The sequence below is a fragment of the Haliotis cracherodii genome, unplaced genomic scaffold, assembly GCF_022045235.1.
Source record: "Haliotis cracherodii isolate W230 unplaced genomic scaffold, xgHalCrac1.p SCAF_13, whole genome shotgun sequence".
In the NCBI taxonomy this organism is placed as follows: domain Eukaryota; kingdom Metazoa; phylum Mollusca; class Gastropoda; order Lepetellida; family Haliotidae; genus Haliotis; species Haliotis cracherodii.
Window position 1 is genome coordinate 18,802,900 of NW_027266268.1, and position 26,977 is coordinate 18,829,876.

At 41.2% G+C, this 26,977-nt stretch overlaps 2 protein-coding genes across 2 annotated transcripts; both read left to right on the forward strand.

The window, feature by feature from the left end:
* Nucleotides 1–678: 678 nt before the first annotated feature.
* Nucleotides 679–8,985, forward strand: LOC139459029 (uncharacterized). The gene is made up of 4 exons (XM_071240469.1): nt 679–759; nt 1,781–1,937; nt 7,147–7,352; nt 8,102–8,985. The coding sequence occupies exons 1-4, from the start codon at nt 703–705 to the stop codon at nt 8,891–8,893; spliced, it is 1,212 nt and encodes a 403-aa protein (XP_071096570.1). The 5' UTR covers nt 679–702; the 3' UTR covers nt 8,894–8,985.
* A 4,525-nt stretch (nt 8,986–13,510) lies between these two features.
* LOC139459030 (uncharacterized) lies at nt 13,511–25,530 on the forward strand. The gene is made up of 10 exons (XM_071240471.1): nt 13,511–13,645; nt 15,316–15,591; nt 16,863–17,030; nt 17,519–17,754; nt 18,308–18,484; nt 19,062–19,177; nt 20,701–20,761; nt 21,230–21,457; nt 22,344–22,473; nt 24,400–25,530. Exons 2-10 carry the CDS (start codon nt 15,326–15,328, stop codon nt 24,509–24,511), a joined length of 1,494 nt encoding a protein of 497 aa, XP_071096572.1. The 5' UTR covers nt 13,511–13,645; nt 15,316–15,325; the 3' UTR covers nt 24,512–25,530.
* The last annotated feature ends 1,447 nt before the right edge of the window (nt 25,531–26,977 follow it).

The window sequence follows — 26,977 nt, forward strand, 5'->3', positions numbered from 1 at the left end:
TTGTACGTTTTCTTTTCAATCACCAACTTCTAGAGAGCCAACCATACAGTCAGATATGTCTTTTGGTGTGTTTTTTAATGTTTATAGAGTATAATATTTATATTTTATTTCTTCATGGAAATGTTTGTATGGAAATGTATGTGTTGGATTGATAATAGTGGGTCAACGTGCAGGTTTTTACACAGGCAAAGTTTACAAAATGAAACAGTTTCGTATGTATAATAAGAATACAAAATATCTGCTTCGTATACAGGAACCGATCTTGATATCAGGGTTCTGTTAATGAGTTCTGCATGTACATACATTTTACACGCGGGATATTGAGAGTCCAAGTTGTTTTTGACCAAGGTGTTTTTGACCGCCATTTTTATTTTGCCATTCAGCGATGCTAAGCATCTCCCAGAGTTGCTGACTTATGCTTTTTAGTCCTGTGCCACAGGGAGGTGTTTTATAGCGCAGCGATGGACAGCGCTGGATAGCACTGGGTAGCACTGGATAGCACTCGGCCTAAGCAAGGTGACCCTGGGCTGTCATGTCACAAAGATAATTTGCAAAGTGGGGTCAAATTCACTCTCGATTTGACTTAATGGTTTGAAAGAGACATATTATAGCATGAATTTGGAATGGTTCATATCCGCTCGTTATATATAATGATATAATGAGAGCCTTGTTGTTTCCGCTAAGAGAGGAACATTTACAAGTATGGCTTCCACACAGGTGGCGCTGCTGCTGACTCTACTCCTGGCAGTCGTCCATGGGGTAAGTTTCAGTTTCAAATATTCGAAGTGCATTTGTTTGGATTAATATGAATATATCTGATAACAATCCATTACGATTAATTCAAAATATGTACAAAATATTGACGAATTTAGTATGTACTATACATCTCAATGTTCAGAGTTTCGGTGGTTAACACGTCTTGAAAGTATTTGTACTTTTCTAAATGTACTTTCTATCTAAATGTAGAAATCAAACAAAATATAGAAGAATGTGTTTGTTATGATTGCATGTTGATGAAGGGCTACACACAGTTGTCATACAGAGGTCTAACGAGATTTTGAACTATTGAAAACTATTGAACTATCAGAAAGGAAAAAAATGTTGTATAACAGAGAATGCAAATTTGAGGCTTTGTAACAGTTTGTGATGAGGGTTCCAAGATCGAGAAAAAACATATTTCATAGCAGAAACATACGTGATATGTATCATTGTTTGTTTTAAAATATAAGATAGCTACGTGATAAATCGCAGAGAACAATGAAGAACGAATCGAAGTGTTGTTTATTTCACGATAAAACCATGTTCTATCATGACATCATTTCTGGAGATTCGACATGCGCGAGCAACTTGATGATAATGTTGATATCTCAAATAAGAAATAAATGACGAGTGGTCGTTGTTTGTCGTACAAGAAAACACTGCACGGGGAATAAGCCACTGGTCACGGGTGGCCCAGTCGTCTAAGGCGCCGCGATTCGCTTTTCAGAGTTGCAACCCTTCGGCTAGCCAGAAACCTATGAATGTGGGTTCGAATCCCGGTCCGCCCCGATTATGTTTCTAGGTTTGTCAGCACCATACCCGTGCTCGTGTGTTTCACCGAAGTTTAAACGTCTAAGACCTACATCACTTCAGGCTTTCCTCCCACATTAAACTGACACGCCGTGATATAATTGGAATACCGTTAAACGCGGCGTTAAACACAACTCACTCACTCACTCACTTTATGTGATTTTGTCTTAAACGGTGTATCGAGCTGATGGTGGGTCTCTGTTTGGTTCAGCTCTCTTCCTCAACTTTTGAAGAATACCAAGAACTCTGGATCAAGCCAAAGACGATATATCTGGCTAATGACAGAGGCGCTGTGAACGTCACCGTTAGATATGATTCTCCACGGGATGTAACCCCGTTATGGTGGCTCAATGGAAACCTCGCTGTGGGTGAGTTATCTCCCTTTGTTTGTAAAACGATCGTTGTTATTCCGGGACAAGCCGAACAGCGACTCGTGCCCCTCTCATGGCCTTTTTTAGCGACCGTGCTCCGTCTTAGCGCAAACGGACATACCTAAAACAATTGTCACTCGTTGCGTAATGGTTCACATATATTTCCCCTATGTCGTATATATTTCATATGCAATTTAAAGCACATCTGGACATGCCTATCCATACAGTATGATTGAAAACATTTAAATGTGTTTTGGGTATAATTTTAGATACAAGACAAATGTAAAATCAAAAAATATTTCTGAGAGATTCTTTGACGAAGAACTTGAAAATCGTACGCGCATTCTGATTGGTTTGTGGTATTTTCGCACATGACATTCATCGGTAGGGGGACGAGTCTTCTTGTAGGTTACGGAAAGGAGCGAGTGGTGACGAATGGATCGTTGATGTTCGTTCTCTGATATTCTTTTCATGTGCATGTCAGGGGCAGATACAGGGAATTAGGGGACGCAGCACTCGATAACCCCGACCCCTTATGAGATTTTCATATGGACCACAATGACATGGAGAAAAATATAATACCTTTCCAAAATGAAACGCACATGCACCTTCAAAACTGGAGCCCCTGTGGAATGCGTACATTGAAAATAACTGCCAGCTCGACAAGATTGTTCATCCCTAGGGTACGTGAATCACACGGAATGGACGGAATGGTTTGACATCTGCAAATACACCTCTCTGAACAAAGATTTATGTTATTATTGCAACTATTGCAATGGTATTGTGACGGCACAGTGAAACACGCTCCTACACTGAAGATGTCCTTGTATTATTAGACAGTATACCAACGTCTTACACGTTCACTGTTTCCAAGACACAGAACGTTGTCCAATACGCTCTTCTCACGCGACCCGCTAAAGAAATTCAAAACGGTGCTCGGTATACACTTAGCACGAATGTCGCATCACTGCTGCATGCCACGCTGCTGGAATGATGGCCGTGAAGGCAAAGCGCTGTCCTTCCGGACACAGTGCTTGGTTGGTTGGTTTATTGTTTAACGCCGCATTCAGCAATATTCCAGCTATATGACGGCGGTCTGTAAAAAATCGAGTCTGGACCAGACAATCTAGAGATTGACATCATGCGCATCGATCCACGCAATTGGGACCGATGACATGCATCAACCAAGTCAGCGAGCCTGACCACCCGATCCCGTTAGTCGCCTTTTACGACAAGCATAGTCGCCTTTTACGGCAAGCATGGGTTGCTGAAGACCTATTCTACACCGGATCTTCACGGGCTTCAGGACACAGTGGACTATCAACAGCCGTCGTGATGAGTGACCGTTTTCCATGGTATGTTAGCATATATATTGGTCATGAAATCACAGGATTGTTTGTTTGTTTGTTCTTTACCGCATCGCTCAGCGTTATTCCAGCTATATGATGGCGGCCTGCAAATAATCGAGTCTGGACCAGACAATCCTGTGACTGACATCTTGACCATCGATCCACGCATTTGGGACACGCTGACATGCATCAACCAAGTCAGCAAGCCTGACCACCCAATCCCGTTAGTCGCCTCTTGCAACAAGCGCAGTCGCCTTTTACGGCAAGCATGGGTTCACGGGTCTACCTTTGCTCCACGACTATTCACCAGCTACGCTGACCAGATGATGATTGTAGTGATATCTGGTGGACATAATATCTAGCTTCAACGATTCTTAAGCCGATTAAGTTGTGATAACAATCTTTATTTACACATTAAACGATTTGCCACCAATTGTTTGGTCGAATGTGATGCATTGTTCGCTGTTCCATCAATGACTTCTTTGTTTACAAATAGATTCCGAATTTTACCCTTGTCATTTGATTTTTTAAAACTATTTATATTAAAAATGTCAAAATAAGAAAAACGTCTTCAACGTCCCTATTGTAATTGTACCTACAAAATTTTCACAACTACTTTAAAAAAAATCTTTTCACGCTTGGTAATTGCGTGTGTATTCTATGTCTTTAGTTATGCAATGAATTCACAAAATCATATTCAATATTACAATTTTGCTTTGTTTCAGATAAATAATGAAACACATGTTTATGGCAATCACTTTAGACCAGAACCTTGACTGGCATCCGCAGGCTAATCATGGAGCCATGCCAAACATTTTACTTGAAAAAAAACAAGTTAACGTCAACCTCCAAAGACACGTTTAGTCAGGGTTGTCCTGTTTATTTACAAATTATACCATGTGTAATATTGTCTATAAATATTTTGAGGAATGTTATTGTTTTGTACCTGTATGAGGTGAGGTGAAATTGGGTTTAACGTCGCGTCCAAGATTATTTCACTAATGTAGCGACGTGCATGCACGTGTGTGTGTGTGTGTGGCTGCTTGTACTAGTCCGGACTGATGCCGATTTATAGTGCTCGCTCACTGAGATACCATGCCGCAGTTTAACACGAATACCCCACTCAGACACAGTACACTGACTCCGAGCCGACCAGTCCTTGTTTTAGCCCCTCCGTCCATTGTAATATTAGTTTATATTACCTGGAAATGTTACACAACCGTCCCTGAAGACAACATGGATTTGCATTTTACTGAAGATTGTTTTTTTCAGCTTTGAGGAAGAAATCATCAGCTCAGAAGATCTGGCCACCAGTTTAACTAAGACGTTTAAATACATTTGCCCATAATCTGTATGTTGATGTTAGGTATGCTTCCATGATGGCCAGTAAAGGGCTGATATAAGTATGCAAGAATGTTTTAAGAGTACATACCCTAATACCCGAGATATTTTCGATTGTAAGAAATTAAGGTCCAAAAACCAAGTGCCAAAAGCAAGAATTGTGCAATGTTTATTTTATTTCAAACACTGTCTGAAAAACAATGGAGGCACTGCGTCTCTCCATGGACGGTTTGGTACGAGCATGCAAGTGCCATGTTGAAAATGTTCCCAACGTTTACAGCCTTACATGTGTGTGTTGTTGTATGTGTTTGACATTGTAATTGCACACTTTGAATTTGAAGTTAGATTAAATCTTGGATTTAAGAAAATAAAGAAACATGTTAAACACATTAGAGATGAATATTTTTCCTCCCATCTTGATTTATAAACCTGTGGCCTAATATTTTGAATGTAAAATAAATGTAATTTCCGAATAACAAACCTGGCCCTTGGGAAAAGGGGAAAGAAATGACTTGTCTTGGTATGTTGCTGAAAAAAATCCATCTGTCGAAATAAAAAAATTCAGCCAATACCTTATATGATTGAAATTTTACAAAAGTTAAAAGGGGCCCCAATTAATATTATTTATTGAAAAATAATTGATAGATATAGCTTTTTCCAATAGATACGTTGATAGGTTACAGGCACACACGTTTTCTAATGAACCATCATAGTATATTAGTGATATTATTATTTGAGGGCAAGGTGTGAAGCCCTAAAAGCGGCGTAAAACCATACTCACTCACTCATTATTGGGGATGTGGGGTTCCGAAATTGCTGGACGCAGGCGTAGGACTCGATATACAAAATGTTATGGTTATTTTGTTTTCAGCTAGCCTATGTTTATTTTGCACCAGGTTGGTATATGAATTAATATTTAGAAAATGCTTAAGCTAGTTATCACTTAGATCTATTGAACATATTTGAGACAAAAAATACGATTATGAATTTTTCCCTTCAGTTAATCAATGATTCTAATGTTAAGTAGATAGCCTGGGTATTTGTTTACTTCGTGAACATACAATTCAACAAAAAATGCCTTCTTATACATGGCTCGTGGAATCCGACACTCGGTGACCCAGACATATATATATATATATATATCGGATGACTTTAATACGTGTATTGGCAATGTCTTCAGACTCCTAGTCCACTGCGGTAGCAATGATACGTGTGACATATTTCTAGCAGACGGCGAAACCGGAAGTGAGTCGTGTACATCGAGCCTGGTTCTTGCTATTAATGGCCACCGCGTGAGAAAGGTGTATAATAGGTCTGAACGATTATCTCTCGGTAAAAATGAGCAGTCATTACAATGGGAAACCAAACGCTCCTTGCTGACCTGTTCCTTTGACCAAATTAATCGGAACTTCCTCATGGATTGGCAAAGTTACAAAACAGGATTTTGGGCAAGAAGTTAAGTTATGTTTCAGGCAATATCAATATTGTTCTATAGTGGTCCCCTCCACTGATTTACCCACCTGAACTAGTAATGAAAGCGACCAATGAAACATCCACATCTGTTTCATAATATCTGTGTACAGATTTAGAGTGAGAAAAATCTGTCCACAAGACTGCATTAACAAGAGGGATGACGTCAACTTTCCAATAGCCTGCAGTACCGATATTTTCACAACTTTTGAGGCACAATCGAACATTCTCTTTCGATGAAGATGTCAAAGAGCGTCATGCGACTCTTGCTCAAGCGTTGTTTGATCAGGGTTACATCATTTAAAGCTTTCAAGACGTTTTGTGGTGGACACGTGGATGACAGAGCTACATTTACGCATCAGTGACCAAATGATGTCCGATGTAATTTCCAGTTTTGATTTGTACCATATGTTCCTGAGTTTTTCTGGTGATCAGGTTTCACCTGTGGGGTGTGGGTGTGTCTGTGGGGTGGGGGGGGGGGGGGGGGGGGGGGGTACGCTTTACGTTTCGCTAAAACTTGGTGTCATGAATATTTGATAGTGTTTCCTAAATACATTCTTATAAATCGGATATTGTCGGAATCCTACAACGGACAATGGAATGTGATTTTTTCCATGTTATTTTAATTGAAAGTATACATAATTATAAGTACACTTTTCATTTCGTATCGTCCGTCGATATTATGGATAGTGTAGCCTGGCACCAATGTCAACTGCTAATGTTCGAACTTGCTATGGATACACCGGCAACTGCAATGCGACGTGAAGATCCGGCGTAGAATAGGTCTTTAGCAACCCATGCTTGTCGTAAAAGGCGACTAACAGGATCGGGTGGCTGATGCATGTCATCGATCCAAATTGTGTGGATCGATGTTCATGTTGTCAATCACTGGATTGTCTGGTCCAGACTTGATTAATTACAGACCGCCGTCATATAGCTGGAATGTTGCTGAGTGTGGCGTTAAACAACAAACAAACAATGCGACGATAGTTCCTTACACTCCACAAATGCTGACGAAAAAATGGAAACGATTGTTTTCTTTCCAGATGGTGATGATGGTCTTAGAACTGACGTGACCAAGCTCTTTTACGAAACGGCACACAATGGGGTTGATCATTGGTACACGACGGCGTCAATACGCATACCAGAGTCCTTTAATGTCACATCACTTCAGCTGCAGTTGGCAGGGAAAACCGTCGACGTCTCAATCAGAATTACCGTAGTGACGCTAGCACCTGGGAAGTCCATGTTGGTAAGTGAGTGACTTGGTTGAGATTAACTCCGTTGGGAATAGTTTTGAAGATGTATCATGGTGTCTCATCTTGGTGTGGAAGGAAAACTCACACTGTGACATGTGTTAGGCCTACGAACATGTGTATGGTGCTAATGGATCAACGATCAGAATTGAGGCGAATCTGAAATTTGAAACCGGAGTTACTGGCAAATATCTTGTGGATACTTACACTTATATAGGCACTTACAGAAGGAAAATCATACATACATGTATGTACATGCTAATGTTTGTTGGATCAATTTGATCATTTTCTTATGAAATGGCATTAATATGTCAACCATATTTCCATTCAATAATAACTTGAGACATATTTCGTAACCTCTTTGATTGTTTAGAACCAGTTAAGAATTGTATATGAACATACTCGTTGATGACATGCTTGTAAAATACACTTGATGCTTCTATAAATGATTAAGGCGACTATGCTTGTCGTAAAAGGCGACTAACGGGATCGAGTGGTCAGGCTCACTGACTTGGTTGATACATGTCATCGATCCAAATTGCGTGGATCGATGCTCATGATGTCAATCTCTAGATTGTCTGGTCCAGACTCGATTATTTTACAGACCGCCGTCATATAGCTGGAATATTGCTGAGTGCGGCGTTAAACAACAAACAAACAATAAATGATTAGTTTCTTTTTCTGGGAGGGGTATTTCTTCCCTTGATTTGTCCCGCTACTTCGAACACCTTTCATTGTTTTCTAGGAGTATATACCCAAGTACGAGTATAAAGTGAGTCCAAAGGATCGTGTCACCTACAACCCCGGAGACTCCCTTTTATTCCGTACTTCCTTTGAAGCAAAGGACATTGCGCGTGGCACGTGGGACGGACTTCAAGTGGAGTTCACCACCATCGATAACTGCATAAGCCCTCCAAAAATCCAGACCAAAACAGCCGTATCTGACCCCGAATTCCTTCTAGTCACCACCCCAACACGCGATGATAACCTCAATCTCGACGAAATGTTTGCTATTAATGATCCAAAGTACAATGTGCGACGTTTGAACGTGACCTACAACTCATCCGATGACCTACCCCGGGGAATACTGAAACTCACCAATGGGTACAGTTTAACAAGGTCATGCGTATTGTTTGCAGGGGTCAAGGTCACAAATATGGTGTTCCTCCAACCACCGCCCCATTCCTTTATGTTCGCGGAAAAAGAAGTTGCTTTTGAACAGGTGAAGAGAAATTACTATGTTGAAAATGGCAAGAACATCGATGTAGGATTCAAGGCTGTCGGCGGGAGTGAGGCTGGTCAAGGTTGGGAGGAACCATTGTATGAATGTCCGAAAATCAGGCTGACAAAAAAGAAGCAGGCGGTACACCCAGTTGTTGATATTAAACGCTACTTCGAAAGAGAGGTTTACTTCCGGTTCCGGTCTGTAACTTCAGAACAAGCAGGGAAATACTTGTTAGTAGCAAAGATGAAGTCACGTAACGGAACAGGCAGTGCAAAAGCCGATTTCAACATCAATGTCCTGAATGTATGTTGATTAAATATTGGTCAGGTTGATAAAATTTGAATGTATAAACTAGTGGGCAAAAGAAAGTAATCACCCATGTTTGATGATCAATAAAATGAAAACAAACAAGACAATGTTATTCAATGATTGTGTATTCGCTGATAGGATCACATGCGATAGTCCATGCACAACTGCAGTGCGAAACCCAAAACGGGTGACGTGTACATGACGTTTACATGAACATGGGGCAGGCAGATCACAGTTTACGGGAATGATCAGAGTCAACCAGGTACTGTCTTGATAAGTTTGTGGTCTTTAACGGATACCTGGTACCATCAATAATGAGTATGACCACCGTGTACACAAATGCACGCCCAGACTCGCCCAGACGGATGACGTAATCGGGAATCTGATTCCATCCAATTCTTACAGCGTCGGCAAGCTGTTGCTGGTTTGCTGGTGGGTGTGGACGTCTTCGGATCTGACGCTTCAGATGATCCCACAAGTGTTCAATTCGGTTCAAGTCAGGTGAGAGTGCTGGCCACGGAAGAACGTTGACGTTGTTCGTATGCAAGAAGTCCAGGAAGAGCCGTGTGTGGTCTAGCGTTGTCGTGCTGCAGGAATGTTACCTGATGCTGTTGGCGAACGCATGGAAGCACCACGGGTTGAAGAACATCGTCACTGTATCGCTGGCCGTTGAGGTTGCAACGGATGCTGACAAGTCTCATCCGTGGGTTGCCACAAATTCCACCCCAAACCCTCACACCACCTCCACCATAGGGATGAACTTCTTGAATGCAGCCTGGTACCAAACGTTCCCCCCTGCGACAGTTTTCTCGAACTCCACCATCATTGTGAAACAGCTGTAACCAGGCTTCGGCTACAATCACTATCCAGTGGCACAAAAAGTTTGTAGCATTAGCTCTGTAAGCTACAATTTAAAACTTACAATTGGCCCGGATCCATTCTTAGATTGCTGAGATCGTTATTGTTCCTGGACACAACTTGACAACATGGCGTGCAAAACAGGGTATTTTGTTTTAAGTTTATCATTAAAATGATTTACAATTAAATACAAGGAGAAGTGCAAACTCATACGGGTTTCTATAATCTATCTAAAATAGTAAATCGAGTGGAACGAGGGACGAACATATATATATGAATTTTATATAAACAAAACGTATTCATCAAACAAGGGAATCCTGACTAGACATTTGAAATCTGTGTAATTATCCTATAACCAGCAATAGTAAATTTTAAACTGTTTGAAAATAATTATCATTGTTATATTGTTAAATATTACATACCAAGTGAATATTTATTAAACAGCTGCTATTATTTATCATTCTTATCTCCCTTCCGTGCATGCGTCACAATACACGTCCTTTCTCTGTGCTTTAAGAAAGGTAGTCATAGCTCCTTTTCTTATAGCAGAATAACGCAGGCATATGGCCGGGGATACTTTACGAAAGGCTCCCCCAAAATAGATGCGTATTATACAATGACCTTTGGTGAAACCATTGGACGATCATACATGTACGTATTAGGTTATATCGAAATATTATTATTGCTTATTTTAATTAACAATTATGTCACAAAACCCATTCGTATTTCGGTATTTTCTTTATACATGGGTACGTATTCTCTAGTTCCCATATCAAACTGTTATATGCCATCATCCTAATTATCGCTCCTTTAAATAACTGAGACATTTTCTTAAAACTGTGCAAGGTGCGATGGGGAGAGGCACGTGTTGTGTGTCGTAACCGGTTCCACTATTGGTACACACAGCAAGCTATGCGCGTTTTCAGACAGCTATAGACAACTGTTAACAGGAGTCGAGTTTATGACATTCGTGCCTCCACCGTTGAAGACTTCGATCTACGATCGCGAACTTAAATCCAAGTCGTCTTACAATCGCGCTAAGATCAATAGCATGGTGACAGTAAAGTAGGTTGTAAGCACCTGAGGTCGATTGTACTTAAGATCGCTCTGTGCAAGTGGGACCTGGTTTTTAAGTGAAATGAAAAAATAGAACCCAAAACATATAGGTATCACTTAAAACCATTAGTGAAAAACAAAATGAAATTAAAACATCTCGACTCTGAGTGTTTTGTTTTACGAACCGATATAGTTTGATTTGTTTTTGTAATTAAATATGTTTGTTTGTTGTTTAACGCCGCACTCATTAATATTCCAGCTATATGACGGCGGTCTGTAAATAATCGAGTCTAGACCATCCAGTGACTTATGTCATGAGCATCGATCCACGCAATTTGGATACGATGACATGCATCAACCAAGTCAATGACCCTGACCACCCGATCCCGTTAGTCGCTTCTTACGACATGCATAATCGCCTCTTACGACAAGCATGGGTTGCTGAAGACCTATTCTAATCCGGGTCTTTCACGGGGCGTAATAAAATATTGACTCATCAGATTCAGCTGTAAGAATAAGAAACAGTTGTGAAAATCTGTTGCGCTGTCTGGAATGTTGAGACGGCGGATCGGTTAACCAAGTACAAACCAAGTACTCACCAAGTAATATCCAAGTAGTGTCCATGTACTAGCATAGTATTATCCAAGTACTAACCAAGTAATATCCAAGTAATAACCAAGAATTATCCAAATACTATCCAAGTACTAACCAAGTATTATCCAAGTACTAAACAATCATTATCCAAGTACTAACAAAGTACTATCCAAGTAGTATCCATGTACTAGCATAGTATTATCCAAGTAATATCCAAGTACAAACCAAGTACTATCAAGTATTATCCAAGTACTGACCACGTATTATCCAAGTAATATCCAAGTATTAACCAAGTACTATCAAGTATTATCCAAGTACAAAACAAGTATTATCCAAGTTCTAACCAAGAACTATCCAAATACTAAACAAGTACTATCCAAGTACTTACCAAGTAGTGGCAAGTATTATCCAAGTGATATCCAAGTAATATCCAAGTACTAACCAAGTACTATCAACTATTATCCATGTACTTACCAAGTACTGACCACGTATTATCCAAGTAATATCCAGTACTAATCAAGTACTATCAAGTACTATCCATGTACTAACCAAGGACTGACCAAGTACTAACCAAGCACTACCAAGTACTATCCGAGTAATAACTACGGACTTACCAAGTATTATCCAAGTAATATTCAAGTAATATCAAGTACTATCCAAGTACTATTAAGTACTTTCCAAGTAGTAACCACCAAGTACTATCAAGTACTATCCAAGTACTAACCAAGTACGAAATACGTTTTCCCCATGTTAGTAATTCCAGTACTTGAAGGACGCCGAATGAACAGAGATCCAACAACGTGTTACCTTGTCGATAGTTTACCACTCTGTCTGATCGTTGCTCATACATTCAGTCAATGGTATGCCTGGTCAAGATTCCACGTCAGCATGAAAACGGTGCAATAAATTATGACGTCAATGCCTTTATTTAGGAATGCGTGTTGTGTCTGGATCATACGACACACACACGCGCACGCAAGCACGAACTCATAAACTCCTGCACACATGCACGCACACACAGACACACCCACCCCAACACACACACACACACACACACACACACACACACACACACACACACACACACACACACACACACACACACACCGGCAGAAGCCTTAACACAGCCTCACGACACACACATAAACACAAACATGCACAAACACACCGACAGAAGCCTTCACACACACACACACACACACACACACACACACACACACACACACACACACACACCGGCAGAAGCCTTAACACAGCCTCACGACACACACATAAACACAAACATGCACAAACACACCGACAGAAGCCTTCACACACACACACACACACACACACACACACACACACACACACACACACACACACACACACACACAAACACACACACACACACACACACACACACACACACACCGGCAGAAGCCTCAAGACACACACATAAACACAAACATGCACACACACACCGACAGAAGCCTTCACACACACACACGCACACACGCAGACCGGCAGAAGCCTTAACACAGCCTCAAGACACACACATAAACACAAACATGCACACACACACCGGCAGAAGCCGTAACACACACACACACACACACACACACACACACACACACACACGCACGCACACACAAATGCTCACCGCGAACAACTTATCTTAATATTCAAGTGAGTCTAATTCCTAATGTGTTCTGACATTCCTCCCGATTTAAACATGCATCGAACTGAAGATAGAAATTGGCACCTAGGAGCCACGTTTTAAACTGGGAACCTGACCGCAGATTAGTATGACATACACAACAAGTACTCCGATCTGTCCCCCAGTTAACAGTATAACCAATCAACAAACACGGTCTAAATACACGGAAGGTCATTGCGTTCAACGCAAACTGATTGCATAAACAGATTAACCACAACAAATCTCTCACAGCTAGTAAGTCCAGTTATCATTGAACGTTCTATATAATAATAGTATAGTCACTTCACGCTCATGACGTCCGTTTATTCAGAAGTGATTCTGGGCCACTCAAAGGAGCGACGGTCTAGCGATCAGATTATTTTGTTTACAGTTGTCATTGACAACGACAGCCAATATGGCGGTGGCTATTTTCGGATCGGGTCTCTTGTGCAAGGCATGGGTAGATTGTTGTGTTATGTACATGTAAACATTAGAGTATTACTTTCCTTGGTTTGTAAAATCGTCTATTCGGACAGGATGAGCAAAGTTTCCCACATCGACTGATTAAGGTAAGTGGTTGTCCACCAGAAGTTTTTGTCAGTGGCAGGGGGGGACATTGGGTACATGAATGTATGCTGCGAAGGGGCGATTATTAATTATTAAGCGTGAATACTGACATCGATCGATGTCTTGGTTTATTCAGCACTTGCCTCATTACCCAAATGCGTACAGTTCCTTTTGCAATGAAACCTCATTAGTCCGGAAACCCCGCATTCCGGACAAATCCTGTATTGAACGTCTATACATGAATATATTATGGGGAGCTACCAGGTAGTCTTAGTTTGTTGATCTGGAATTTCGTCTATACTCTGTTGCACTGGGAATTGATTTGACGAGATTCACGGGGTGCCTCTACTGCGATTCAACGTCGGAAGATTAGCACTGCTCCCCAAATGATCAGTATTGCACAATGATCACCCATCCGTACACTTGTTGTCGTAAAGCTCAAAACACGTGATGCATGTCGACAAAAATCAATAGGCCGTGACATTAATTTTATTTTCAACACTTGTTTGGAACACCCCTTTCACAACACTTTTCTATTGTCTTCATAGCGGCAGGTCATCTCAAGGGTCGATATTCTGTAAAACATCGTTAATCCTGGGTAGACACGGGTAGTGTGGTCGTCTTAGGCTACGTACTTCGCTGTGCATATTTGCGTCCCTTAGGCGTGACAGGACCCTTTGATTCGCCATATTAAGGAGAGCACTGTACTTGTGCTCGTGGGTTTCATCACAGGGGTAAACCTCTGGGACCTGTATCACTTCGGGCTTTCCTCTCACGTCAAGCTCACTCACTCACTCACTCACTCACTCTTGACGATACCGTTCCAAGTTTCATTCGTTGGTTTCATCACAGGGGTAAACCTCTAGGACCTGCATCAATTCGGGCTTTCCTCCCACACTCACTCACTCACTCACTCACTCACTCACTCACCCACCCAAGTTTATCGCCCGGTTTAAAACATAATGTGGATAAACAGATCATGGTTGCGCAGCACTGTCCCTTTGTGTATATGCAGACGTTCCCAGCAGTTATGATCCGGACGCTGGTTTCTCCTGGACTGCAGGGGCTCTAATGAGCTTTCACTGAAGATTTAAAAGTTTTTGTTTTGTTAAAATGTTTGTATTGAATATCATATGACAAGGGTCGGGTTAGAGATGAGGTGAGATTTGATCAGTGACATATTGTGTGAAAGACTACACGTTTAATCCTTTTCGTGTGAAACTGTTATTTAACGAATGATTAAAAACATTAAAAGTATACAAAGTAGTTTATCAGTGAGTTACCGGAGCCAAATATCCTTCAAAATATTCAGGTTAGGTCAGGCATGATAATCAGGAACTTAAAGCGTTCACTCACCATGACACAGACCTAAGTTCGAATCCAAACGTTATGTTAGCCTTATGCGTGATGGGGGCGGTCGGGTAGTCGAGTGGCTAAAGCGTTCGCTCGTCACGCCGAAGACCCGGTATCGATGGCGTAAAACCATACTCACTCATGTGTGGTGACCCTGGAATCTTGTTGAAGGCGACATGAAAACCCGTTCACTGTCTTACTGACTGACGCACTCACTCACTCACTCACTCACATACTCGTTATTTAATCATGAGTTATATCAATTTCCTTATTAATGATCATCTGTATTAATTCAATACTACAATTATTATCACTGAAGATCTATTCAAATGGAGCCAAAAGAAACGACAAGTCAGTCCGATGCATCTACCTCGGGGGCTGCCCCTGTCCCTGCCCCCGTCCTCCCCCAGGATGTCCAACACGGGGCAGGGGTCGAGGCCCCACCCACCTATGAAGAAGTCATGGGCTCAAATCAATCATCCGTTATCGAAGGACAACCAGAGTTACCTCCCCTGGCTTACATCGACATCATGCCTCGCTTCCTGAACGCAGGGAACATGCGTGCGAACATTGCGCCAGTCTTCCAGAAGTTCAGGTATGTTTTTTTATGCATATATCGGTTTTATAGTGCTAGCCCAGTCCGATGTTATATAACATGCTGCTGTTTAACATGGATTCCACACTCAAACACAGTGGTTGGTTGGCTGGTTTATTGTTTAACGCCGCACTCAGCAATATTCCAGCTAAATGGCGGCGGTCTGTAAATAATCGAGTCTGGACCAGACAATCCAGTGATTAATATCATCAGCATCGAGCCATGCAAATGGGATCGATGACATGCATCAACCAAGTCAGCGAGCCTGACCACCCGATCCCCTTAGTCGCCTTTTACGACAAGCACAATCACCTTTTACGGCCAGCATGTGTTGCTGAAGACCTATTCTACCCCGGAATCTTCACGGGTACAAACACAGTGTACTGACTCCAAGATGACCAGTCCATGTTTCATCCCCCTAATGCCAAGCGCCATGAAGAGTAACAATAAGTACCATGTTTTAACGTCTTTTGGTATGACGCGGCAGGGGACCGAACCCCCATCCCCTTTATCCACGGAGGCAATTGCCCGGCTATATTGATGTGGAGCATGCACTGTGGTGTGTGTAACGTATCTGATAACTTGCACTTATATTAAATAAAGTTCAATCTACAGTTCAATAGAATGACATGATAATACCTGTTTGATCAATATCAATTAGTTCAACGTTTCAGGTAGATACTGATGGAAAGGTACGCACATGCCTTGAATCAGGTATTTCGGCAATCAAACCACGGAATGAAGCCTCTGATTTCAAAATCACCAAGCTATTATTGTTAATTGTAATGGACTCATTTAATGTACATGTATACAATCATATCATGCATACCATATTTTCAGTTCTCTAAAGCACTCATTGTAATTCACTTCTTCACTGACAAGCACACATTGGCTATATGTAATATTTTCATTGACAAACGCACACTGATTGCATGCGATACTTTCAGTGACAACCGCACATTAATTGCATGCAATACTTTCAGTGACAAGCACACATTAATTGTATGCAATCTTTTCAGTGACAAGCACACATTAATTGTATGCAATACTTTCAGTGACAAGCACACATTAATTGTATGCAATACTTTCAGTGACAAGCACACATTAATTGTATGCAATACTTTCAGTGACAACCGCACATTAATTGCATGCAATACTTTCATTGACATGCACACATTAATTGCATGCAATACTTTCATTGACAACCACACATTAATTGCATGCAATATTTTCAGCGATACGCACACATTGATAGTATGCAATATTTTCAGTGACATCATGCAAGGCGCCAATCTGTGGCTTCAGGCCAACCCTGGCCTGGAGTGTTGGAAGTGCGAGACTGTTGAGAGGAAGGTGGATAAGGGTCCTTTTATAGACCTGGAGTCTATGAAAATACACCAATCTACTTACGGCTTTAATGTCTACGTACTGGGACTGAGGTATGTCATACAAGTCTTTCATTAAAAAATTCAAGGACCAAAATGACTTCAGACGAAATTCCCTATTTTTACTTATGTTCCCGTGTTTGTGTGCAACCGGTCTGAACATAGCATAAAGGTGACGCAATTCCAGTACAGTAAGAACCCGGTATATACGTAAAGTGTCACATTGATGCCCGTAAAACTTGTGCACGCTCTCGGCAATGAAGGTGTTTCTCGCTGTGCGGATCATAGTTGAGTTGCCTCCATTAAATCTACTTGGATCCAGATTTGAATATCAATTGGATTTCAATTTGCAATATGTTTTCAGCTAATAACGCCACTAAATACTAAATACTTCGGCCATTTACGTAATATCGCGCCACTTTCGAGTCACTTTCGCGATACTTTAACGGCACTAATAGGATAGGGAGAGGAACTATTGAAATATAGTGTAATACATAGAGTTTATATTCATTGGAAATACCGAAGGTCTTTGTTTTATTCAGAATGTGGTTAACTCGGAAGCAGAACAACTCACCTCCACAACAACTCGGACTTCAGAATGTTGTGCCTGCCACAAAGGAAGTGGAAATACAGGCATACCAGTACCATGACATGTGCCACAATCCCCAGATGTATTACCTTGCCCAAAGAAGGGGGACGGATGTCATCACTACGTTTGAAGGACTTGCTAGCACAATCGATACGTTAAATGAAGACCTGAAGAAGTCGCCGCTACAAGGTTGTCGTATTGCTCCTCCTGTTTTTACCTCGTACGCTTATTTTGTTGTTTCTGTTGTTCTGATATTATTACTATTTGACAGTGATTCACGAGTGCATGCTTATGATATAGTCAGAACCATACAATCGACTCTGCTTTTGGAATAATTTCTTATGAATTCGGATAGGTTTTTGTCGCTTCTTTTTTTTTATCAATAAGGTCGTTAGCAAAATGAGTTTCAACTGATATTAAGCAATGTATAATTTCAGAAGTTCATATTGAAATGGCTCTCAGGAAACACCTTATTATGGTAGACTGACAAAGACATTGCAGCGTTTTCTCACAGTCAATAATAGTATCCAGTTGGTATCTTCAATCACTTCCAAGCTGTTATTTTGCCGGGACTTACCCGTCACAGTATCCAACAGCCTACAAACTTAGAAACTATAACGCAAATCAAGCAGTGATCGCTTAGGTTTATATTACGACTTAACATAAAACGTATTCACTGAAGATGTTTTAAAGAATATCTTCATGGTCATATTAGATGAATTAATAATATTTCTGATTTCAGGGTCAGTCCTAAACATCGAGACAGCAAACATAAAGTATTCAGGATTCGCTACCGACCGTGACCCAGAGAAGACAAGCTTTGTTGAACATGGAGCAAACAGAATGGGAATGTTTAGACGAAACTGTCAGATTATCAGGATCTTCTATGTCCTCGGGGCGCCTAAATATGAAGAAATACGTACGTAGAGCATGACTGAAATAGTTATTTGTTTCTTCCATATTTGAGATCAGTAAGATTATTTTGATCGTACGTCGTCTAAGGTCTTAATGAAAAATGTCACATGAAGAGTAGTTTTAAAGTGATGTGATGTCGAAGATGTGATAATTCATTGAAAAGTATTAATTCGCTGTAAAATAAAGTTTCGCGTCTTTGGCGAGGGGGCAAAGAGTGCCCCGGCATACGCATGCAAAACGTGATTCATATCTGATCCCAAGGACAGTTTTTGTTTGTTTGTTGTTTAACGCCGTACTCGGCAATATTCCAGCTATATGACGGCGGTCTGTAAATTATCGAGTCTGGACCAGACAATCCAGTAATTGACATTATGACCAACGATCCACGCAATTGGGATCGATGACATGCATCAACCGAGTCAGCGAGCTTGACCACCCGATCCCGTTAGTCGCCTTTTACGACAAGTAATGTCGCCTTTTACGACAAGCATGGGTTGCTGAAGACCTATTCTACCCCGGATCTTCTCGGGTCCCAAAGACAGTTTGTTATCTTATTATGTGGATTGCTCGATTGATTACAGACATGCAAGACATCGTCCCAGAGATCGTCAGACAGTCTGGACTTGTTGGTAGTGCGGTATTTGAACCGTTCAGTGGAGCTATACTTAAGGCACAAATGTGGCTTCAACAACAATCAGTAAGTAAAACTCTATAACACCAAGACGAAATTACAAGTTGGTTCTGGTAACTAACTGTCTGTAAAGAGTTGTGGGACTTACCGACATATAGTGTCACTAGACTGGTACAGCGGCATTCTTTGCGCGGTGTTTTTTCATGTATTACTTCTTTATCCCTGTGGGTTTATGGTTTGAGTTTGAGAGTGGTTTATAACGCTTTGTATTATCCCATTCATATCGGGCCGGCTACAACGAGTAAGTGAGTTAGTTAGGAAGTCTTGGCCCAGTTCAATTGGCCGACTTTTGATGGAACTCATTGAAAGCCCGCTGTATATGGCTGTTAAGTCAAACTCTATTTATGTTGATCTATCCAACAGTTAAGATTACCCTAAATATATACAGACAGTGTCAGAGTTTGACGCAAGTCCCTAAGTACGTCCAGATCAAAACTGGAGATGAACAGACTGAGAAGCAGAGTCCCCCTTTAACACAGCTTTGAACAGTAATTCAGTTATATCAGCTTAATGTGGAAGGAAAGCCTGAAGTGATGTAGGCATTTGACGTTTACAACTTTGGTAAACCCCCGAGCACGGGCATGATGCTGACATAAGCATAATTACTGCGCATCTTGGATCATAGGTTTTGTGGCACTCCTAAGGTGACCAAATCTGTATTTATCGAATTGCGAGGCCGTTGACGACTGGGCCACTAGTCTAATACCTGCTTGACGCCACGAGCCGGCTTCACATGTTGGACCCCATGGCTGCCCACCCACGATGTCACCAAGGTGACATGACATATAGACCGATGTGCGCTTGTACACATGTTTTATAGGGGGCACGGGTGGCCCAGTTGTCTAAGGCGCCGCGACTGTGCAGAGTTGCGTCCCTTGGCCACGCCAGAAACCTATGATTGTGGGTTCGAATCCCGGTTCGCCCGTATTATGTTTCTAGGTTTGTCAGCACCATACCCGTGCTCGTGGTTTTCACCGAAGTGGTAAACGTCTGAGACCTGCATCACTTCCGGCTTTCCTCCCACATTAAGCAGACACGCCGCGATATAACTGGAATACTTTTAACAGCGGCGTTAAACCCAACTTACTTACTCACACATGTTTTATGTTCCTGGGCGACTCAAGCTGTCATGCATCAGCCATATTTCTTGTCGGCTTATTGCCAATGTGAACGATGCAGCCGAGAATTAACGATCAACATGTGAAATAAGTAAATCTGTTTCTTTCTTTAAAAAAAAGTAAATGTGCACGTCATACTCTTATCTGACGAGCTGTTTGGCTAATACTTTGATTTTTTTATCATCAAAGAGTTCGTTTCTTATTGGTATTATATCACACTACAGGGTAATGTAAACTTAAATGTGAAAATACAATGTAGATATTATTAAAAATATTACAGAAGTTAGATTTGATCATTTATAACACAACGCGAATGTGTATCGTCCAGTGGAAAGGAATACGTGGAAAGATTTATTGGATAAATCACGTATATTCTTGGTTGTATATTGTGTCAACTTTACAATTTGGCAGGGAATAAAGGTTGTGAATATCGAGACCCGAGATGTACGCTCACACGAGAATATCGTGAAACGTAAGTAAGGAAGACAGTTAGTCACCACATTCTACACACCCACCACGACCAGCAATCAAAGAGAGAGAGAGGGAGAGAGAGAGAGAGAGAGAGGGAGAGAGAGAGAGAGAGAGGGAGGCACATACTGACCAAATTTGACGCTCACAGACACACAGAGTCACACAGAGTCACACACAGACACATATAATAAGAATATTGCATGGTCGGTCCATCACGACATTGTTAACTAATTTGTTTACACACACGCTCTCTCTCTCTCTCTCTTTCTCTCTCTCTCTCTCACACACACACACACACACACACACACACAAACTCTAGAGTTGATCTAGACAAAAACTAAATTAGAAGATATATTGCCAAACTTTATTGTGTCAGATGACATCATGCCCAAAACGTGTTGATGAGCTACAACATGTGTCAATAGGTATATTCCATCCTTTTATTTCTTATCCCATAATTGCCTTTCAGTGGAAACAACCGTCAACTCCGACTCGACTGATGATTTCGATGGATCAATTTGGTCCTGTAAATACGTTAAGATGTTGCGCATCTTTTACGTGAAATCCCCGGATATGACATCATACGCCTCCACCCGGCTGACGTCACGCCTCTTCCCTCCATTGCGTCTCGGTGTCAAGACGTTCGAAACCATGTCCCAGACGATGGTCAGGATAGCAGCCTGGCTTTCCGTCACGCGTAAGCTCTGTTTTTAGGAGTGAGTGAGTGAGACTGGGCTTAACACCGTTTTCAGCAATCCTATGTCGTGTGAACTTATGGAGTGACAGAATTGGTATACAGAAGTTTGCTGTTTAACGCAGCGATATTACAGCTATATGACGACGGCCTGAAAATAATCGAGTCTTGGCCCAACTCACTAGTGACTGATATTATGAGCATCGATCGTGGGGTACGATGCCACGCTATCAACCAACTCACCAAACCTGACAACCGATCCACTATGTCTCCTCTTGTCCACTTTACCGTAAAGGAGGATGCAAAGCGAGATGCCTCGGGAATAAGATATGTGATACCTTGGTATGAAGGGGTAGCCTGGTGGTTGAAGCGTTGGCTGGTCAAGCCGCAGACCTGTGTTTGAATCACTACATAGGCTCAACGGGTGAAGCCTATGGTATCTCGAACCCCCTCCCCCGCCGTGATATTGATCAAACTCACTAATACGTTTCAGGGCTAAAGCTGACAACAAATTTGTATCTGAAATGTTTTTGTGTATCAAAAATTAAGATGCACATGGGTGTTCAAGATGCGTCCGGTATCATATCTTTGCTTTCTCAAATGAGTTATCCGAGAAGTTACTCGATACTTGGAGTTCCACAAAGCAATCTTAATGCTACTACTAGCTTTTGTCAATTTTAGTGTGTTGAACTTCTGATCGTCGTAGCAATAGGATCGCTTCGTGGGGCGGGGTCCAGGGTTTTTACATAGCTGAAAAAGAGAAAACCGACGATTTAAGCATTTTGAAAATTCTAAATGTCTTGTTTCCATGAGAATATTTACAGTTGCTATTCCCTTTTCACAGGCCTGATCATACATCCCTTACAACTAAATCATCGATATATTTCAGGTTTGCCCATATTTGGAGTAGAAACTGTGCACTACCCCTTCGTCGACAACGACAACATCGGGTTTAACCCTGAGAGGTGTGACTACTCCACGTCGAAACACACGGGCATGACACTGGTCACGGCAATCAGGTGAGTAGGATGAATGTGCACTTCAGTCAGGGGTGTAACGATTGGTGGATATATTGAAGCATCTCAGTAAGGGGTGTCACGATTGGTGGAACTATTGAAGCATCTCAGTCAGGGGTGTAACGATTGGTGGAACTTTCGATGCCATTCATTTGAGGCGTAAAGAAGTACATAACTACTCATGCATCTCAGTCAGGGGTGTAACGATTGGTGGAACTATCGATGATATTCGTTTGAGGCGTAAAGAAGTACATAACTACTCATGCATCTCAGTCAGGGGTGTAATGATTGGTGGAACTATCGATGCCATTCATTTGAGGCGTAAAGAAGTACATAACTACTCATGCATCTCAGTCAGGGGTGTAATGATTGGTGGAACTTTCGATGCCATTCATTTGAGGCGTAAAGAAGTACATAACTACTCATGCATCTCAGTCAGGGGTGTAACGATTGGTGGAACTTTCGATGATATTCGTTTGAGGCGTAAGAAGTACATAACTACTCATGCATCTCAGTCATTAGGTGGAACAAGGAGTCGGTACACAAAATTTGGCCAAAATATTTGGATTGTTACACGTAGAGAATGACTTAGTGAGATTGATTTATGCCAGCTTTTAGCAATATTCCAGCACTATCACTGAGAGGATACGAGAAATGTGCTTCAGACTTTGTTCCAATGTGGGGAATCGAACCCAGGCCTTCGGCGTGACGAGCTAACGTTTTAAGAACTAGTCTACCCCACCGCCCATTGGCAGTTAGAGAAGGTGTGCGCATGTTCTGCACGTGCATGTCATGACGATGAAATTGACTACGCTCCCGTGGACATTCGTCTTGTTCACAGGTCAGTGTGACAAGGACTATGTCATGGAGTCAACTGTCTCTTCCTTAAGGTGTCAACCTTTACAATCATTTGGTGAATGACATGACACTATTATTATTGCTCTCTTGGGTGACAATTATTCCAATTTTACAGAAAATGAATTCCTATCATTGTCGCGATACATCTCAATTGGTGTTATATGTGCAAATTTGCTGTAACCGTTTTCAGAGTAATTGGATACCTCACATCAGTATGTACCATCATAAGCTATTGAACTCGTTACCAGAACTCGTTGTTAGCCGCGATAGTGCACGCACATCATACTACTTGTCGCGGACCACCCGCTATCCCTTTCTTCACAACAGTATGCTCCAGGGCGTGGACCGCATACATAGTACTACGGGGTTACTCCTTGTGTAAACTGTGTCATCATGTACATGTGAACCTCCTTATAGAGGGTCCCTTGTTAATCTGACATTTTAGACCTGTTAAACATCATACCTCGTTTATCTGGAAATGTACAATGAAAAATGTTTGTTTGGAAAATGGTGAGTCTAAACTGTTTTGGAAGGTCTACAGTGTACCAGTGTCCGAAGTAATTGATTTTGGCTTTTGTATAAGTGAAAAGACATCCAGCGATCCTTCAGAACAAAACGAAAGTACACACTATAAAATTGATTTTGACCAAAACAATACAAACGTTAACATTACGTTACTAGTCTGAAAACAATCTCCGAAACACTGCAAACTTAATGTCCAAGACACAACTATGGTATCCGTATCAAATACGTCACCATAAAAAATGTGTGTTTCATTTTTAGCTACCATCAAACATGGATAAATACTTTCTTTAGCTCTCACAGTTTAGGATGTGTATAGAAACTGAAACTTGTAGGTTCGGACCTCTTTTGTCCATAATACACCTTCTGGACAATTACTGTTAGCAGTCAATGTATATTTACCTGAATGATCATAACTCAATACATATGACTCGTTAATTCGAAAGATTTTTCATGCTAACGATTCCACAATACCAATGGGTTAGCGATGATTCATGACTACAAATGGTAATTTGAGAGTTATCTCCCTCTTCGTCCTTCATCATCCAGGCTCTACTTTCCTACGTTTTATGAAGAACCTCCTCGCCACCTGCTTCCCCCTACGATGGACTGGCTCACACAAGGTGAGGGTCGTGGGACATCAGTATGCAGCATATTATGATCCCCACTGTTCTCACTTTGGTCGCGGATTTAAAGGCAAATCGAAGGATGGCTGGCTACCTTCGCCAAATTCGTGATCTCATGTTTCTGCTGTGGTGGAGGTCATATCAGGGTTTAAATATGTTTTTTCATAATAAGGCATTTTTTTATGTTTTGTGCGAAATAACTGAGATGCTGACGAAACGGTGTTTAATTAAGTTAATGTAACTGCATTAATTCTGATTTGTTTATGTGAATGCCATTGACAGTAACGGTCTCCTGTCTTGATGGTTGAGAACTGTAACATTCAGCTTACTTTGATTGTAAGATTTGGTGCCTTGGAACTATTGCGTGTGTGTTAGATTCACAATGATAATTAATTATCTTTTAAGATGACGAAAACAGTAGTTCTCTGATTCAAAGATTGTTTGTTTAAGACTTTGCGGTCACCTGATCCATCCTTTTGCTTGTTTGTGCATATATATAAACATTATTAATTTCAATGCATATACGTACATACATGTAACAGATGTGTTTTAAAATACACAGATGGAGGTACTTACAGGGAAGTCTAGAAGGTCCGAGTTTAATTCCCCACATGGATACTAAGCCCATTTCCCTGTGATCGATAGTTAAAGCGGCGTAAAACTCTAAACACTCACTCAAAGAAAAGGCGAAACTGTTTCCTGTTGGAATAGCCGTTGATGAAACAGTTTTGAGAAATATTCTGAGCAAATTATTTTGGGATAAATCATCTCTACTTTTTTCAAATAAAAAGACTGTACTGGTGATGATGAAAAGGGTACGAACATATAGTAAAGAGGATACCAAAGTTCTATATTTTAGTGTGTCAATACAATCTGTACTACTCAGGAATGTAAGTATTTCGATCATTACAAGTTAACCCGCTTTTACTTTTTAAAGATAAAAAACACGCATTTTTCTCAAACTAAACCATTATTTTTGTCAATCGTTCACGTATCCCGGCTGATTATTTGTTATTTCTTGTTACTGCTGACTTGCTGGGTGTTTTAGATAAAATTCATCTCTTATACATTATATTTATGTTTGAGAATATATATTTGTTGAAATATTGTTCAAAATAATAAAACTTCTACAACAATTGCGATTACTGTCATGTGTCAGCTACTGAATTGATGTGACGATAAATTCACTTGCGTGAATGGATAAGCGATGGGTAGATCATGCAGATGTACTGGGTAGTAAATGTGAGAAGTGTACTCACCGTAACGACTGTAACAATTGGCACAGGTTGGAATACAGCATCGTAGCATTTCGAGGTATCTCCTCCGGGTCTAACTGCCGGGTGGTGGGGTGGGGGTGGTGGGGGTGGTGTTGGTTTGGGGTGGTGGGGGGTGGTGTTGGGGGGTGGGGGGGTACAGTTGTCTAAGGCGGCGCGATTCGCTGTGCAGATTTGCGTCCCTTGGACACGCAAGAAACCTATGATTGTTGGTTCGAATCCCGGTTCGCCCTGATTATGTTCTTAGGTATTTGGTTTGTCAGCACCATATCAGCGTTTCACTGAAGTGGCAAACGTCTGAGACCTGCATCACTTCGGGCTTTTCTCCCACATCAAGCTGACACGCCTGTGATATAACTGGAATGCTGTTAAAAGCGGCGTTAAACCCAACTCTCTCACTCACTAATCGCCAGGAGTCTCTACCAGGTTTCATTGGCCTAAAGACAGCGAATGGGACTTCTCCCAAGAAGAGCTGCCGAGTCGTACCCACCAAGAACATATCCAAGGATATGAAGATTTCCCAACACTGCAGCCTCCTACATTACCCAGCTGGTCAGGAAGGCTGTATTCTCGGCGGAACTCCCGGGCGTTCTCCTGATCTGCGATTAGAGATCGGGAGGTACATGTATCAGACCTAAGTCACCGAGAACAATGGGGAGTCTGACAACTTCAAACTTGGTATACAGGCGGGACATTTCATATACGAGGTCCTCATATTTGCCAAGGACAATATCAAGTTTATTGCCGTGCATTTGTCTTGTATGGGCCTATTCCACAAACGTTTGTCATTTTCACTCGAGGTAAAATCTACGACATGGCGAAGACGATAATGAAATTAGCGAGCCATGACATCACGTCTTTTTAAGTTAGAGGTTTGTGCCAAAGCAGGGTATCCAAGATGTTGAACGGTCTCACTAACTTAATTACAAAATCGTCTTTTTGATATTAACATTTTCCTTTAAATATCATTTTGACAGTTTCAGGATGGAATTGACTGGTCCATTATTAGTATTACTTTTGTTGTTATTATTGCTGTAATAATTAATATTATTATAGTTACATTGGTTATAATCATGAACAAACTACCTTTTGGATACCATATTAACGGGCATCCCATTGTCCAATAGAATATTATTGGTTTGGTATAGATTTGCAACTATTTTTTAAAGCAATCTCATTAAAATTAGATCTTAGTTCTCGCTACCGCTAAACAAAGATATGAGGACA

What these genes read in the sequence shown, in the direction of transcription:
- LOC139459029 (XM_071240469.1), top strand. Translation starts at nt 703, where the DNA reads ATGGCTTCCACACAGGTGGCGCTGCTGCTGACTCTACTCCTGGCAGTC. An exon ending in TCCTGGCAGTCGTCCATGGG is followed by an intron (nt 760 to 1,780) that starts GTAAGTTTCAGT and finishes TGTTTGGTTCAG; the next exon opens with CTCTCTTCCTCAACTTTTGA. An exon ending in CAATGGAAACCTCGCTGTGG is followed by an intron (nt 1,938 to 7,146) that starts GTGAGTTATCTC and finishes TTTTCTTTCCAG; the next exon opens with ATGGTGATGATGGTCTTAGA.
- LOC139459030 (XM_071240471.1), top strand. Translation starts at nt 15,326, where the DNA reads ATGGAGCCAAAAGAAACGACAAGTCAGTCCGATGCATCTACCTCGGGG. An exon ending in GTCTACGTACTGGGACTGAG is followed by an intron (nt 17,031 to 17,518) that starts GTATGTCATACA and finishes TGTTTTATTCAG; the next exon opens with AATGTGGTTAACTCGGAAGC. An exon ending in GCCTAAATATGAAGAAATAC is followed by an intron (nt 18,485 to 19,061) that starts GTACGTAGAGCA and finishes GATTGATTACAG; the next exon opens with ACATGCAAGACATCGTCCCA.